We start from the raw sequence: 17726 nt of genomic DNA on the forward strand, positions 1-17726 counted from the left end.
TCACTGTAAGCTCTCTCGTTTGGCGACTTTTGTCTTGCCAATCAGCAAGATGCGACAGCTGTGCTCTCTTTTAACCACACACTCATTTGCATATTTAGACTTGTGCAGGGATTTGTTTGAGAAATGCTAATTAAAAAAATGATTCCTTATTTTTTTCCTTCTGCTTCCTTTTTTGCATTTCTTAAATTCTCTGCTAGAGCATTCAGTATAAGTGCATTTATGGTTTTCACTCCATTCTAGATTGCATTTTCAGTCCCACTCCAACTATAAAGTAATACCCAAAAAAGTAATAGAGTGACCCCGCTCCTGTCTGTGGGAAAGCGACATTTTTGGAGGCAATTCTCTCTGTGCCCTTTGTTCGCTTGTCAATCTGTCCTTGATCAAATATTTATGTTTCCTTGTTGAACTCCTCACCCTTCTTCCCCAGTTGGTTTCTTCTCCCTCAGTCTCTGACGACATTCGCCCTGCTGCAGCCTAACGTAACTGCTGTCTCTGCGTCTCTTTGACACTCCCTTCTCAGGCTGCGCTACCTGACTTTTCCTCTTTCCGCTTTGCTCGGTCAGCGCTTTTGTCTTCTTTCATGTTCTCCATGATTAATTGCAACAGGCTGAAAGTTCAGGCCAAAAGTGGGACTTGCTGTCACACTGATTTGTGGTGGTGAAATTTAGAGCTTTGTCTTTGATGTGCTTAACGCTTAACATCCTTTAGACCGCAATGTTTACTACAGCGGTGGAAATTAGTGGGATACTTCAGGACCAGTGTTTTGTATATATTTATATCAATATAACACCTCATTTGAAACCTTCCATTTGAAAGATAAACATATTAAGGCCTCAGTGAGTGGCATTTTGGTTGGTCAGTGCACCACTTCAGACTTATTAAATGACAGAATTAGGGAAATCGTGGCCCTGAGAGGATGAGTCTCACTTGAATTTTTTTGTGTCACATTTCTTGACGAATGAAGCATTCATTATTTTGTTGGGAGTCATTGTTTTGTGTTATTTTTTAGGTAAAAAAAATACAGCCAACTTCATGGTTCTTATTAGTAATAAAAATAAACTAACACTGAAATGGCTAACAAGATAAACTAAACCTAAGCATGTCAGTGTAAGAATTTTGTGCTCAAAATCTCAGCATTTTACTACAAATCTGGTAGTAAAACTTTCACATTTTTCTCTGGTCACAAACTGGGGCTGAAGAGGGATCCTTGAAGCTGTTTGGACATGAGACTTTTTAGGACACACTGACCAGAAAAAGTAAATCTATCTAATGATATGATAATGGCTTGTGGGGAAAAAAATAGTATTGACTCAGTATTTCAGTCTTGTGGAGCCGTTTTGGAGCCAGCATCTTGCAGCCATCTGTGGAAGCGCACTTTAAGGCAATTTGTTGTCAGTTTCACATCCAAACGGTTAATGGCTACATCAAGTTTTTTTCTACTATTCATCAAAACATGTCACCAGCCCAACTGAATAAATCTGAAGAATTTGACCTAAGTACTCAGTGGATTTATTGTCAAAGTAAAAAACAATCATAACTTTTCCCTACAAGAAAGTAGATCAAATGGCCGAAATGTTTGAATTATAAACAGGGCTTTGCTCATCACTTATTCCATTCTTTGTGTAATTTTGGACCAAGACGCAACTTATTAGTCACATTTTTGTTTACAGTTGATTGATGATGGGGACTTCAGGCCATGCGTGGGTTTCCTGTGGGTTTGATTTGTGGCTGAGGTTGACGTAGCTGGGTCCAACCAGTTCCACCCTTTACCAACGTGACTTAGTGAGTGTGAGAGTGTCCGGGGCTATACATGGAATCCAAAACACTTCATGTTAAACAAAGGATTTCCTGCTGACTTAGGGCAGACAAACTCACCTGTAACACACATCCATCAGTACAGTGAGCCCGGGAGGTTATTCTTGTGTGTTTTCTTATGAAATAAGGGAAGGAGCTCAAATGTTTGTTTTGAGTGATTTTTTTCCCCTCCACACCGGCGACAGCAGTGGCAGTAGGCATTATGTTTACTGGTTTCCGTCAATCCTTTCTTTCCTTGCGAGGGCCGTATCTCAGGAACTCCTTGAGGGAATCTAGCATAAACTCACACTTGAGCTGATAGTAAATGATAAGAGAAGATTATAAATGATTTTGGTGGTGAAAAGTCACCAAGCTCATGATGTAAGCTTTTGGCCATAAATTGGTGATGAATTCACAACATCACACAAATATCTAATTGTATAAAATGATTAAGTGTTGATTTTTTATTTCTGAAAAAGGTCAAATGTTAACTTTCTTATGACACTAATGTTCCACGGACACTTTTTTTTTTTTAAATTTGTGAACATATTTCACATACTGGATGTAATTAATCTGTATTCTTTAAAGGTGTCTCCTTCCTCTGCTGAGACTCACTCAGATGAAGAACAGCAGTGGCGACTACACTATAAACACACCGTAGACTTTAATTTCAAACTTTATTGATCTTTTTTGTGCACCAGGGCAATATCAACAATATTTACATATCTCATGTATCCAAAAATTGAAAAGAGTCAAACTGTTGAAACAGCTAAATTCAAGCTAAAACATTATCAAATAAAAATGAACAACCTTACATACAGATTCTATTGTAGCCAAACTTTTCATGTTGGAGTTATTTCAGAAATTAAAAGAGAATTTTTAACATGCTTAAAACATAACCAGGATTGATAAATTTGTATACACAATATATATTGTTGATAAAGAAAAAAAATAATATGATGTTGTAAAAATATTGTATGACAGCTTAATGAATTACAGCAGTGCAGTGTGGATGCATCTTATATTTCTTTATTGAGTTTACAGCATTTACACGGGTAGTTATGAGGAAGAAAATCTTTCAATTAGATGCTAAAACCATCTCAGACAATACGCACCAATATCTGGAACATGCTGAGTAAAAATCCCTTAATTCATTCAAAGTGTCTTCTCTTAAAACGTCTCTTCTTCTGTACCAAACTGGACCCATAATAATCATAAAAAAGAACAACTGCCGTTTCCAGCCACATAACTGTATGTGCTCTTTGACCTCTGCTTCAGTGAGGAAAAGGAAGTACTAAAGCTAAACAGTTCATATAATAGCTACTGTAGTTGTAAAATATGCCATAAAATGGCAGTTAACCGTCTCCTATCATAAAAGGTACAGTTTTCAGCCTAAATCATGTCACAGCTCTTCCTCCTCAGTTCTGCACATAGTATTGTGGACAGCTAATAGCTGCAGGGGTGATGATGTTTTTATGTCTTAATGGATGCGTGTATTGTTAACTGGGCTGCATTAGAAATCCATGTGGATCGCCAGGAAACTTAAATGTTGCTATTTTAAGAGTATAGCAGACAAGTGAGCAGCTGCAGCCTGAATCCCCGACGAAATCTTTGTTATATTTTCACCGCCAGCAACGACAATACTGTTACAGAGTGAGTCCGTCTTTAGTTTGATCCAGAGCAGTTTTCTAACTACACAAACCACAGTGGGTGACACACAAGAGAAAATATTTACACCAGCGTCACTGAAATTTCTACATTCACCTGGGCATTAAGATACTGAGACTTTTCACAGCTGAGTTGAGTGCAAGACGTGTGAACTATCAGTGATGAGCAAAGCTTTGTGTCATCAATGTGGTCACAAAGTATTTACAGGGCTTGCTGATGTGTGGTTACTGGGAACATATACATGTTGTTTGAAAAGTGTTGATCACAGTTTGGTTTCCCTCCCCTTTGGAACCCGAAGGAAGGTGGATGCAGATGACGGCAGGGTGGACGGTTTATTCAACTCACCTGGAAGACATAACATTAACAATTATTATTACATAACAGTTATGTAAATACAAAAATGTTTTTAATAGTTTTGATTAGACTACAGAGATTGCTTATGCTATTTCTAGCTATTTTGGTTCAGGCATAAATAGTTTTAGACCTGGCGGGTGTTGTGAATTTTAACAGCTGTGAGATTTGGTGCATGTATTCGCGTTTCCAAAGTACAAATTGTGATAAATTTGATCGTTTTTCACACCGCAATTGAAGTTAAATTTTTGGCCGTGACAGCAACATTTATCAGTCATCAGTCTTTTTACCATTGAGGCACAAGTTAGTATTTAAGCATCATTTGTGCCTGCAGCAGGGGTTCTGTGAAGCTGAGTATGTAGCCTTACAGAACCACTAATGTGTGTGCAGACCAATTCAGGATGAACCATCAGAGAACCGGTTCATTTTAGGTGTCGCTCCCAACGAAAACAAAATATAACTCAGACTGTACCAAGACCAGCTATGAACAGTGGTCAGATGGGTCTGTGGTCGAAGAGGAATCTCACCATTTCCATTTTACTGATGACAGTTGCCAGTTAGCTGCAGTCTATCTGCCCTGCCGTGAAGCGGACTGCGGGACAAAAGCTGCGGGTCCAGGCTGCAAAACAAATGAAATGATCAAACTGTTATTAAACATAGCCACCTTTTATCACGTTTGTGCCTTCTCTTGCTGTGCATGGACTCTTTCTCCCTGTGGAGTTTGAAATGGCGTTTTGTGAACTTATGACTCCCTAAAATTTGTTTTCCTTTGTTATCTTGATTTTCCATCCTTCCTGCTGCTGCAGCCCACACTTTCCTGTGAAATGTGCACACACACACACACACACACACACACTCACACACACACACGCTGCCTCACCACCACACTGCTCTCCAGATAACAAAAAAAATAGTGGAAGAGTCTTTTGGGCTCACACTAAATAAACCACAGCATGACATTTAGACTTTTATTGTTATTTTTTTCTGTTTTTATTTGAACACACTTCTGACTGTCTCAAAGTATCTGTAGCACTTGACACCTGTTTCATACATCTATACAGACTAAATGACTGTGTTTCTCTTCCTTTCTTTCTTTCTTTCTTTTTTTTTTTTTACCTTATTATTGTTGGGCAGCATTCCCTGCGCAGTCTGAAGCTCTTTCTCTCGCAGGGCCAGCCTCTCCTCTATGAGTTGTTTCTGCTCTCTCAGTCGGTTCTGCTCCATCAATAATCTCTCCACCTAAGAAAAATATATGTTATTTTATAAAACGTGTCTTTTCACATACAAATTTAAAACGTCTGAGCTTTATGATCACATCCTGAAGAAATCAGCTTGTCTTATAGATCATTCCAGCATCACATATCTCCGTGTACAAACACTGCATACCTGGTCATCGTGAGCCTTTTGCTTGAGCTCCATCTCCTTGGTAGTCTTTGTGACCATCTCATTGTGATTGTGTTCACACTGCTGCAGCTCGCTGGTCAAACGAGTGTTCAGAACCTCCAGTTGACTGGACAGGGCCTGAATCTCAGCCACCTGAAATATTAAAATGATTTTCCTTAAAGGTTTTAATGTGATGCCATGAGGTTCCATGTAGATTAAGTATTTTCCTTATTAGACGCTATCGCAGAAAACAGCAGACATAAAGTGTTTTTTTTATCCTGCATCTCTTTCCATCTGACTGATGACAATGTGCATGTTTGTTAATGTTCGTTTTCCTCAACATCCCATGGGAAAACATGCTGGGAGGCTGATGCAAGAGTGGAATCGATGAAGTATGAATCCTTCGGACACTGAACTCAGAGTTTCTTCTTGTTGTAACTCAACTGGGACTTGTGGTACTAATGAACGCTACAACGTTGTACCAGATATGGAGTTAAATTGAGATAATATGGCTACATGGTGAAAAAAAATTGAAGTAGGATTGGGTTTTAAAATTTTGTTATTTTCTGTGATGATCTTTTGATAATTTGTTTTTTGTTGAGTGCTGTTTTGTTCAGATTTTCGTAATAGTTTATTTGTATTTGTAACAAGGCTTCTTCCACAGATAACTAGAAGTATCATCTTACATTAAGCCATCCGTGGAAAAGAATTGTTCTTTAAACAGAGTTGTACAAGTAGTGATACCGACATTTCATGTTGAAATTAAAACAATGAAATGACTTGGTTTGCATGATTTGAAATAGAATAAAAAGATGACAAAAAGGTAATAACAAGTGCTGTTCTTCTGATGAATGAGGCAACTAAAAATAACTAAAGAGACTCACAATGGAGAGAAATCCAGGTACCAAAGGATGGATAGTTTTTGACCCCAGAGCGAGGGTCACATCCAAATGAAATATTACTCAAGGCGAAAAATCAGGTACTTGCTGAGGACATGTGTTTTGTTGCCCTGCACAGCATTGCTGTTTCGGCAGAGGCACACATCACCTCTGCTTTGACCCTGAGTTCGCCTCACAGCTCGTCTGTCTTTTTAGCTAAATTTATCAGATATGGTGTCGTGAGTGGACTTCCTCCCCTGAGGAACCTGCTTCCCATTCAGCTTGTTATTTTGGAATATTCCAAGGTACAAATTCCTTTAAGGAAAGTTTAAAGGAGGGTTGCCTAGACAGAGGAATGAACTCTTAAATACATTCACTCAAGTACTGAATTATTCATGTAAATCCCAGTTTATTATACCTAAACCACTCTTATGGATGATTATTGTACTTTTTACCTCACTCCATTTATCTGACAGATTTAGTAACTATGTTCCTTTTGAATCAATAATTTGAATTAAAATATATATGTATATAGAAAAATACATGTAAATCAGAGGTTTCCACTTCTTTACTCCTCAAACTACCAAAACTCCCATAATAGGAGAGAACGGGTAAGATGAGCCATTTTTCACTTTTGTGGTCCTCAAAATAAAAAGATGAGGCAGAAGTAAAACGAAAGCCTTTGACCAAATTTCAGGATGTGTCTTCTCAATTTAGATTAATCAAAATTAATTCTTGACTAAAAGTTTTAAAAATATGACTTCTTATGAAAAAAGTGTCCCCCACTGGCTCAATTTGAATCTTTAGTTCTGGACATCTATGCAACTGTATCACAGGTCTTGTTGATGCCAAAAAGGAAAAAGGAAATACATGCATGCACACACCTGGTTGCCCACATTGTTCAGATACAGCTGGAACCTGTGTTCCACGTCTCTGGACAGGTTCGAGCAGTTGTTTCTTATCTCCTCAATTTCCTCCTTCTGACTTTTACAGGTGAGGTGGAAGGTCAGCTGGTGGGGAAACAGGCTGTTGATCCTGTTCAGGAAATTCCTAGTCACCGTCTGGATCCCATCCAAAGACTGTGCAAAATCCTCTTTGCACTTCCTGTGTTAAAAGATTAGAACCAAAACTTTAATGTGCTTATTCTTCATATCACCCACGACAGACCATAAGGACATCCAGACAGAAGGCACCTGGTGTAAGTGGTGAGCTGCTCACGCAGAAGCGAGTTATCTCTGCGCAGCTTGATGGCGTCCCCGAGGTGAACGTCTCTGTCTTTAAGGGCGTTGTCTCTCTCCTGGCTCAGATACTGAACCATCTGAGTGAAGTTTGAAGTAATAAGACTTATCATAGCTTTTTGCTGAGCGTTGAGGGTCTGCAAAGTCTTTATTTCATCTGGAGAATTTAGAGAAAAAAAAAAAAATCAATAAAAATACAATAATTAACACCAGTAGAATTTCCTGCATTTATTGATATTCTGTTGCCGCTTTCCAATACGTCACCTATGTGAGTAACTCATGGCATTGTTAGTGATTAAAACATGATTTAGAGAATTTGTCTTGTATCGCCAACCGATTTACAGACTGCTAAGCTTATGAATAACAAACTGAGGGATCAAATACTTCCTAATTGTCAGATAAAATTGCTCAAAAGTGATTTAAAAGGATTATCAATTATAGTTTCCTTTTCAATTTTCTATTGCTTCATTAGGTAATTAATCGGTAATTTATCAATCATTTAATAAAGCAACTAAGGCAGTAAAAAATTACATTTCTACTTGGGTCACATAGATTACGATGTTCTTATATAAAACACTTAGAAAAACATACTCTAAACAAAGTCAGAGGTGGATTTCAGATTCCAGATTCAGTTATTGTTTCACATGTGCTGTAGTTTGCAGTACTCACTGTTAGAGGTGAAAATAGGGGGGGGCTGGATTGGAGGGGTGTTGCACCGTGCCATCACTATTGCCATCCTTGTTTCACAGTTAGTCTATGAAATTTAAATCATTTATGGGTTTGTTTTAGGTGACCAGAAAACACAAAAATGCCTAAAGAAGCCACTACGTTTTTACATATTTTGCAGATAAAAAATATCGCCAAGAACTTTGTTTGTCACTTGTGGTAAGAAATTAGGTGCACAAAACTACACAGCTCTTTGGACACATCGTCATTTATCATCTTTAGTTACCACTTTTTTCCTAAGCTCGAGTTCCATGTTGTTGGAATCATTCTTCAGCTTTGTCATCTCTTTCTCCAGAGCAGCTTTTTCAGCTGTGCGAGCTCCCAGCTGAGCTCCCAGCTCGCCCTTCTCTTTCCTCAGCTTTATGTTGTTGTCACTCAGCCTGTTGAAGCCCAGCTCCAGCTCCTTCAGAACAACCACAACCGAGCGTCAGTATCACTGTATCTCACACCTTTCAACGTGTTTACAGGCTACTGTGACATTCATAAATAAAACTCCTCTGGGCTACCGATGAAGACAACAGTTAAAAAAAATGATGTCAATAAAAAACTCCAAAAAATACTTTTTGCTTCCATTTTATAGAAGTTCCAAGCTCATTCTTTTCAAAAACATGTACTATGGACTGTCGTTAATGTGACAAAAGGGGTTAGATAAGAAGAAATCCCTTACCTTGACCCTCATCTCCTCGGCAGACTTCTCTGGCTGTCCATAGATGAGGAAGAGCACCAGGCAGACGATAATGAGCGACTGGATGAGAGAAGAAAAGAAGAAGACAATCCTCATGTAGTAGCCACAGCTCTTCCCTTTGTGTTTGTGTAGCGGCTCCCTCGCCTCCAGGCCAAACTTGGCCCGAGAGCAGCTGGAGCTGTACATGGCTGGTGGAGGTGAAATGGTTGCAGTTGGCTTGGAGGATTCCCCTCTGATGTTATCTTCTCTGCACAGAAGATGCTGAGGCGCTCAGGTGATCACTGTTGAGATGAAATGGAAGATGTTGAAGCTCTGGTAAAATGTTTAGCCCTCAGTTTTGCCCTGCTCTGCGCTACTGTAAGGATGAAGAAAACCTTGAGGCAGAAAAGGCATATATTAATGTACATACACAATGACGTTAAAGTGTGAAGGGGCCATGTTTATAAAGGGTGCTGGAGGCAGGCTTCCAGTCCATCCTGGCCCTCCCCTCCCTGAATGACCTCTGTCACAGTACAGCCTCCAGCTGCACTTCTGCTTCCAAATTTTCCATCCAAATGTGTAGACAAAAAGAGACCGCTGTGACAGGACTTAAAATTTCCATTCAGACATTTCTAAGTCATAAAAATAATTCCACCCATTTTTTTTCCCACAAAATGTTTGCTTGTTAAAACGTCGTAAGATTATGTCAACTTTTCCTCTTGTTGAGAAATCCAGACTCTGTGTGGAAAAGGTCTCCTTCTGCTCTGAAAGAACTCTCAGAGTATTTGCACTGAACTCCTGATACTGTGTCTTGTTTTTACAACTGAAGTGGCGGGATTCCAATATAAATGTCTCCATTTCAAGTGAGGTTGCTATGGTGGTCATTGCGACACAGGATGGGGGCTGTGAGCTTTGTTAGATTGAGATTAAGATTAACTGTTGAAGAGATTTCAACAGTTAAGGAAACAGGAATCATGATAGAAACCAAAAACTCATCCATTGTGCTCATAACTGTAGTTCCTGGAAATATGTAAATGGAAACTTTAATGTACATGTTTTTTGATAAAAACTAATAAAACATTTAATTTGCTTGTATCAACGGCCTACATAAAACTTTATAACAGCAGTATCATATGCATTTGGATATGCTTACATTATTTAGTGAGCAGTTTATCCAGATAAAGTCCAGCTGGGACGTTTGCAAAATGTGAATTAAAAAGCAGAATGCACTGATTTGTATATCATACAGCCCTTATATTTCATCATCTAAGGTACATGGACAGTCTGTTGGAGAAATCTCTGAATGAGAAAATCTAAGCCTGTGATTGGTCCAACACTGTGAATCTTCAGGCTCTGAACCCGACCCGACTCTGGAGTGAAAATAACCGCAAGAGCTCAGGAACGCTTCTGAAAACCACTGTCTGTGTACGAACTCACTGCTGCATCTACAAATACGAGTTAAAGCTCTACCAGACAAAGAAACATCATAATAATTAGATCCAGAAACACAACCACGTTCTCTGGACCTGATCTTATTTAAGGTGGATTGAGGTAAAGCAGAAATCTGTCTGCTGCCTATTGGACCAAAACTTGAAATTCTTTCAGGAAATAATAGACACTGCATCCTCCGAGCTGAGATAGAGAGAGACCATCTGGCTTATTATAAGTGCAAAGTTCAAAAGTCAGCATCTTTCATAGCATAGGTAACCTCCACAACTGTCAGGGCACCACTGCTAAAATGTGTTTCTCAGGGAGGCCTTATTTATTTCAGCAAGACAATGGCAAACAAGATTCGATCCATATGTAAACACCATGTGTTTACAGATGTGGTACTGTGGTCAAAGTTATTAAATAGTCTAAGGGCTGAATTGCTTGCCGTACAGAGCTGTCACACTGAAAACATTTAGCTCATTGTGAGATGAAAAATAAAAGCAGATATCCAACATCAAATGAAAACGTCAGCATTTATCTCTTGAAGCTACGGCTGGTGCTGCGAAAAGAAAAGATGTGAAGCTCAAAATGAACATAATTTTTATTTCAAGTTTAAACATTCAATGTGTTGCTTTTATAAATGTTCTAATTCAGCACAGACTAAATGATTTGCAAACTGTTAAATTTAGCTCTCGTTTGCATTTAACACAGCATACCACTGGGGACAGGGAGGAAGAGGAGCTCCAATCCATGATTTCAGTTTGAGTGATAACACCGAGGACTCCACGACAAGTTTTAAGCACGAACAAATGAGGATTATTATCAGTGAATTGTACTTAAAGTACCAAAAGTACTTTTGTTCGTTTAACAATGAAGTAAGATTTGACTTCTGTAGTTTGTAGCAGCAACAACTGGTTCAGTCTAAATGTGTTTGTCTTGTGGAGTGTCTCTGTGATTAAGTCTATTCTCACAATTAAATCTCAGTTAAGCTCATGTGTAACCAGGCAGTTCTCCAGCACAGAGATACTGGTTGGTCTATGGGTCTCAGTGGGGGACAATAAGGTTTTTTTCTTATATTATTTTTTAGATTCAAATGTACAATATTGGCTGAAATCATTACGAAACATATTAAGTATAGTTTGTGGGTAAATGTACTCAGTTATTCCATATACGAGTGAGATATATCAAGCGGATGAGAAACAGTCGGGTCAATGTCACATTTAAATATAGCAACTATAAAATGATTTATCGTGATAATCCCAAGAGGTGGATGAACAATGTACAACAAGCTAAAGAGAAAAGCGAGAAATACCAAACAAATCCAAAAAAACTTTCCACCATATCCTGTCCTTAGCCAGCACGGAAAGGAGTCAGAGCAGCGGAGGACTGAGAGAATGAAAACAATAGGGACCTGTCATGCTTTAGGTATGAGGGAATAACAAATTTTCTCTGCGGCACAGACGCTCTGGATCCAACCTTCAGTTATCAACGCCGATGACGCGAGGGACGCGAGGGTCTGCTGGGGAAGGGTGTGAAAGGGTAACGGGCCACTGTGTGCGAGGTTTTCCTGCTCCCTATTGTCTCCCTGACAGCCTGTCTTTATTGGAAAAAAATGGATTAATCAGAATACATCAGAAAGTGAGGAGTCATAACAGAGACAGATAACTTTCCAACAAAAGCAGGAAACAAAATGATTTGAACACCGACACCACTAGTGATAACTGACCAGACAGGAAGAGAAAGCTTCACCGATGAAGGCATATTTGCGTAGAAGGTGGATAAGAGCAACCATAAACAATATTTGATGCGACAACTGCTTAATCATGCTGTCATACAACAGGGTTAAAGACATACGAGTTTAGGGGATAGACAACACCCAGACTGTAATGATACAAGCAGAAAAGATAAGGAAGAGCCAACTAAAGCAGGGTAATATGGTCAAAATTTCCAGCTTTTAGTCTTAGGTGCTGTACTTGTAAATATAAAACTGCTCCCTAGATAACTGTAACGCATGCCGATTAAGCCATTGGATTCAGTTGGATTTATCACTGGAATTTGCTGCCATCTCCTGACAAAACAGTTCAATGAAAAATAAAAAAAAATGCAACACATCCACACAAGATGACGAAAAATACGATTAAACGTGCCTCTTTAATAACCAGAAACCTAAAAAAAGGTTTGTCTGTACAATGAGTTTCAAATGGAGTTACAATGGCGCCAAAATCATGATCAATTCACCACAGACATCAATGACAAGGAAAAAGCTTGAATTAAGCCACATCTACATAACTGTACATTCTTTCATTGTCTGAGTGACACAACATACAGGAGATAAATGATAAAAAAAACAACCCTCTTTAAACAGAAAAAAAGCTGAAAACAGGCAACAAAAGGTAGACAACTGGAAGGAAACTCTTTTTTTTAAAAATATGAAATCAAAAGTTATCTTTGTGATACAGAACATTAGAAAAGAGTGTAATTACTTCCTTAAAAGGCCCGCGATAGAAAAATGTCACAAGTATAATTATTTGATTTTCTCCTTTAAGACTTAAAGAAAGGACAGCGTGGAAAGGGAAAATGAATATGTCAGTAAGTTTAACAATGCTTGGTGCTTTAACAATGGTGTCTTCCACCCCCCACCCCCCCAGTTACATTCATTCCACAACTCTGAGACACCCGCTCACTCAATACAAAGGCAGAAACAGGATTTTTACAGCTAACGACTGGATCATTTTATTATTACCTCCACCTTGTAGCAACCTACCACTCATTCACTCCAAATAACTGTGTAGATGGCGACTTACTGAAACCGTCTTTTTTCTTTGGAATCCAATTATTCCCATTATTTATATCAGTAAATGGAAAGAGCCCAGACCCATTTCAGACAAACTGCAGTGTGTATGGACTTCAAAAAGGTGTGTCCCGTTTCTAGACCATCGCCTCAGTGTCCTGGGGGTCGTCCCCTTCTAGCAGGCTGTAAGATGCATGACTCTGGAATGGTCTTTGTAGAGGGTGAGCCAGCAGTTTGGCCATGCAGTTGTGCAGCTCGATGGCGGGTCCACTCAGGGAGACCTCGTAGTGATAGCACACGCCCTTCGAGTCCAGATTACAGAAAGATGTGTAGTTATCCTGGAGAAAATTTAAATATTCATTCAACTGTAGATTCAGTGTAAGACATGATTGGCATGTTCTGAAAATAGTGTCCTTTTAAAAGCTGTAGTAAAGCAAATTATAAACATTCGTAACACATAGTAGGATGACTAGAATTGTTTAACCCATTGACGCCGGATGTTGCGTTGCGCAACATGGTCCCTAACGCCGGTTGTTGCGTAGCGCAACATTGTTCATTTATCATTAATTTCAAGGCGCATGTAATGCACAATGATTGGTATTTGTTTGGAGAGGATGAGGACGAGGACGAGGAATTTTTTGGCTTTCAAGTAGACTGGCAGTCCGCTGGATTTCGCCCCCGACGTCAACAAAAGTTTACTCGTACACCGGGGCTGAAGGTGCCAATATCTGAAGATGCAAGTCCTTTAGATGTGTTCTCGCATATTTTCACTGATGAAGTTTGGGATATGTTGGTGACACAGACAAACTTATATGCGGATCAGGCGCGCGGCCACACACCATCCAACTCGAAGTGGAGCCCCGTGTCAAAGCAGGAGATGAAATCTTTCATCGGTATCTGCCTAACTTTTGGAATAATCAAACTACTAACTCGCCGGGATTACTGGAGGCAGAGCAAGTGGCTGTATCAGACAAATGTCGCCCGAGTGATGGCACGAGATCGTTTTGACATGATCTGGAGGTAATTATTTATTCTTGCGCTTCATTCTGACGACTTCTCATTCTTATTTGAGTGGCGTTGCCCTTATGTAAAAAAAAAAGAGAGAGCCCGGTGCGAATTACTGCAGTATAACTATGATATTTTAGAAGTCGTGTCACTGAAGTATACAGTATAACTGCACAATGCAAGATATATTGCAGTTTCTTTTTATCATTCATTATTATTGCTGATATTATAATTTTGCAATGACGTCTCTATCATGGCCAGAAATGTAGCTGAAGTGGTGCCTACATTTACTACTAATACTAATAATAATAATGATGATAATAATAGTAATGATGATTAGTTATAGTATAGTAATAGTAGTATAATAAATAGCAGCATTGGGTATTATCCTGAATCATGTGTGTGTCTGTGTGTGTGTTTGTGTGTGTATTGACTCATCTTTTTCATTTTTTTTTTATGAAAATGTGTTGGTGTTAATGCTGAATGAACATGACGGAATAAAAGCAGAGAATTTAACCTTTAAAATGCAACTTATTTCATGTCTTTATGTGTTTCAGAGGCTGAGACTATTGAATTGTTCTTAAGTGTTTTCAATTAATTGTTTTTAGTTAAAAAAACCTCAGGCATTGGGGACCTTTTCTAAAAACTGGCTTAGGCATTGAGCAGCTTTTTTTGCAGGTGCTTTAGGCGCCAATGGGTTAAATGATCAAATGTTAACACAGAGTTATCTTACACAGCCAAGCAAACAAGGCTTAGGTCAGAACTCACACCAAACGTACAACTACAGTGTTATAACATCATCCGCACTCACCCTCCAGCTGGTATCATCTCCTTGCTCCTCAATGCCGTTGTGCAAATAGACCACATCAAAGAAAAAATAGGGAGACTGCAGCATTTTCTGTAGCAAGACACAAGAATAAGGAAGGCTAGGTGAAATGAAACTCATGTAAACTGAAAGAGAAGTGCGTGTACACAGGCTAGTTAAAATCTAATAAGAGCCACAACTGTCCATCCATCCATTTTCTATACCTGCGTAATCCAAGTCTGGGTCACGCGGGTCACAGTGCAGCTCCTAAGCAAAACTGTACAAACTAAAATAGAGACAGAACGAGGGATGGCTCAGCAGTGTCATACTCACACTAACAGCCTCAGAAGGACTGAACTGTAGCGGCCCTGCATGACGGCTGTAGATAAGCACAGCTCGCACCACATACGGAGGTGGGATGGTCTGAACATTATCCATGAACGGCAGCTCAATCTTCTGAAGACTACAAAGGCACAACAAAGAAAAAGAGCTTTTAACACTTTTAATTTGCAACATTTAAATATGACAACAGTGTGATACGGGCTTTTCCAAATACTTTACAACCAAACTGTACGTACATGACATTAAGAAGATCTTCCAGGTCTAATAATGGCAGTTAAGGTAAAAAACTTCAAGAGTTTAGCATTTTATCACTGTGAAAACTTGCTTTGCAATGAGCTTTAAATAAAAAGGATACTGAAGGACTCGCACACATTCGTCTCCAGGTCGTACAGACAGCTGCACAGCTCCCTGGGATCAGACGTGAAGCCCGACAGCTTAGACAAGGATACACACATTTTATACAACAAGATTTAAACAAAGAGGACCTTGTTTAGGGCTGAAAACACACAGATCAGAGAATCGACGTCTCCTGTACTCACCCACAGGGCATCATCATTAACGACAACCAGAGCAAACTCATGCCGTTTGTCAATCTTGTGTTTTGTTCTCACAAACATTTCAATCATCTTCTGGGATATGTTCAGAGCATTTGTTTTAGATCTAAACAAAAACACAATCAAATCAGACACACACGACAAACACGAACGAGTGTCACTTGAAACTGAAGATTCTTACCACGCAGTTGCCTACCCGTTAAAAGACTCCAACTTTGGTAATGACATCTCTTCAGAAAGATCCAAACAGATAATCTGTCAAAAGGAAGAAAACCATACAGTACATACAGCATTAAAGTAACGGTCAGTCTTTGTTTTTGTATGTGATCTGAATCAGAAATGTAAGGTGGACCTACAACTTTCTCAGGACAATTGACCCGGGGAACTCTAAGCTGGTACTCTGCTGGTGGAGGGATGGACGTTGTGAGTGTGGGCTGCTGCTGTGTGGGCTTTGGCCTCTCTTTGGCAGACACAGCAGTAGACAGCTGTACTGTGGCGCTGGCAGCAGCCACTACACATGCAGCAGCAGCAGCGGGAGCTACAGCCTGAGCTGCAGTCACCGTAGTGGTAGTGGTGGTGGAGCTCGGAGGACTGTCGCTGGTTGAGGCCTCGCCCTCCCCCTCCACACGACTTCCCACCGCGGGCTGAGATATGCTCTGGTTACCGTTGCCTCCGAGGCTGCCTGTGCTGCTGCGCCTGTCCTCAGCACCTTCAGGGTTGGAGCGTGTTCGTGGTCGCAGCTCTACTGGGCGCTCCTCTCCATCCGCTGGGCCTGGCTCTGGCGTCTCCATGGATACACAAGATGCTAATAAAGATGAGAGGCAATGGATACACAAGATGCTAATAAAGATGAGAGGCAATGAGTGTAGTTTGGGTGGGTGGCAAGTAAGTCAGACCATGAAGAGAATCTGAACATTTGACTAGTTAGGGAATCTCTTAAGAAATCTAAATACAAAAATAAGTATATATTTGCTTTGCTCCACCTCCCCAACTAAATACAGTAACTGCAGGTCTACAGGCGATCATGAGCCTCCTATCAATTGCACCACTTGGTCTGATCTCACAGTAGCCACATGATAACAACATGAATCTCAGATTTACATTAGCGCACCTGCAAATTATTTTAATCAAACTCATCCGTGTCAATATATAGAATTTAGAAAATGATCAAGTCATTCTTACACAAAAAAAAAAGATGCAATTTTCTCATCGTGTGAGCAGAGTGTTGTGTTAAAGCATCTGAAATAAGATTGTCAGCGGTGGTCTTTCTTTGAGAGGTGTGACATCTAATGTCCCCAGAAAGCGTGAAAGTGACCCCGAGTGGCTAAGAAACTCTTGTAATGAAGAGGCTGGTAAAGCGGAGACATGCTTGGTGACAGCTGAGTAGCTAATTTAGCTGTTAGCATTAGTTAGCTTCCACGAAAAAAGACATCACACTAGACAAGATGAGAAACCTGAGAAGAAACTTAACACTGAGAACAGTTAAGTTTGAGGAAAGAAATAATACTTACGTGGTTAATAACTACAACACGTCAAAGATTTATATGCCGTAAAGACCCACTTAAAGTTGCAAAATATTTAAACGACGAGCTAACATTTGTTTTGAACCGGTAACTTCCCTGTCGGAAATTACGTCATATAAAGTATGGGATCTCGTAGCACTATGGGTAATGGAGTTTATAGTTCATAGTTGAACGTTTGAACCAGAGCCTTATAAAAAGATTTAATTTTTTTCTCACTCCACTCTGGTTTGAACGTTTATCTAACTATTAAATAATTATTGATTAAAAAAAAAATGCACTGACAATATATGTAAAATAAAAAAAAAGACTTAGTTCCCCAGAAACAACTGATTAATTTATCTATTTTGTGGATTTTTATTTGAGCGATAAATCGAAACAAGCACCGTAAAACATAAAACTGTGTTTTTGTTGACAATAATGTACAAAGCTATCCAACATGAAAAATAAATTGTTGTTAAATACAATCTATATAATCTATAATCTACAGTATTAAGATTAAGATCCGATTTATTGGTCATGCATACATGCATACACACGAAATTTGTCCTCCGCTTTTAACCCATCCAGGTTGGC

General features: G+C 39.4%; 2 protein-coding genes across 2 annotated transcripts; both read right to left on the minus strand.

Annotated features, from left to right (window-relative positions):
* Positions 1-2457: 2457 nt before the first annotated feature.
* Positions 2458-9143, minus strand: plvapb (plasmalemma vesicle associated protein b). Its single transcript, XM_075485712.1, has 9 exons — positions 8706-9143; positions 8265-8441; positions 7982-8066; positions 7268-7469; positions 6959-7178; positions 5200-5349; positions 4930-5052; positions 4341-4432; positions 2458-3807 (listed from the first exon to the last, which is right to left on the minus strand). The coding sequence occupies exons 1-8, from the start codon at positions 8907-8909 to the stop codon at positions 4382-4384; spliced, it is 1212 nt and encodes a 403-aa protein (XP_075341827.1). The 5' UTR covers positions 8910-9143; the 3' UTR covers positions 2458-3807; positions 4341-4381.
* A 3122-nt stretch (positions 9144-12265) lies between these two features.
* babam1 (BRISC and BRCA1 A complex member 1) lies at positions 12266-17264 on the minus strand. The gene is made up of 9 exons (XM_075485713.1): positions 17142-17264; positions 15987-16435; positions 15827-15885; positions 15616-15736; positions 15432-15510; positions 15313-15337; positions 15068-15197; positions 14741-14827; positions 12266-13262 (listed from the first exon to the last, which is right to left on the minus strand). The coding sequence occupies exons 2-9, from the start codon at positions 16419-16421 to the stop codon at positions 13062-13064; spliced, it is 1137 nt and encodes a 378-aa protein (XP_075341828.1). The 5' UTR covers positions 16422-16435; positions 17142-17264; the 3' UTR covers positions 12266-13061.
* Between the last annotated feature and the right edge of the window lie 462 nt (positions 17265-17726).

Source organism: Odontesthes bonariensis, chromosome 15 (assembly GCF_027942865.1).
Source record: "Odontesthes bonariensis isolate fOdoBon6 chromosome 15, fOdoBon6.hap1, whole genome shotgun sequence".
NCBI classification, from domain to species: domain Eukaryota; kingdom Metazoa; phylum Chordata; class Actinopteri; order Atheriniformes; family Atherinopsidae; genus Odontesthes; species Odontesthes bonariensis.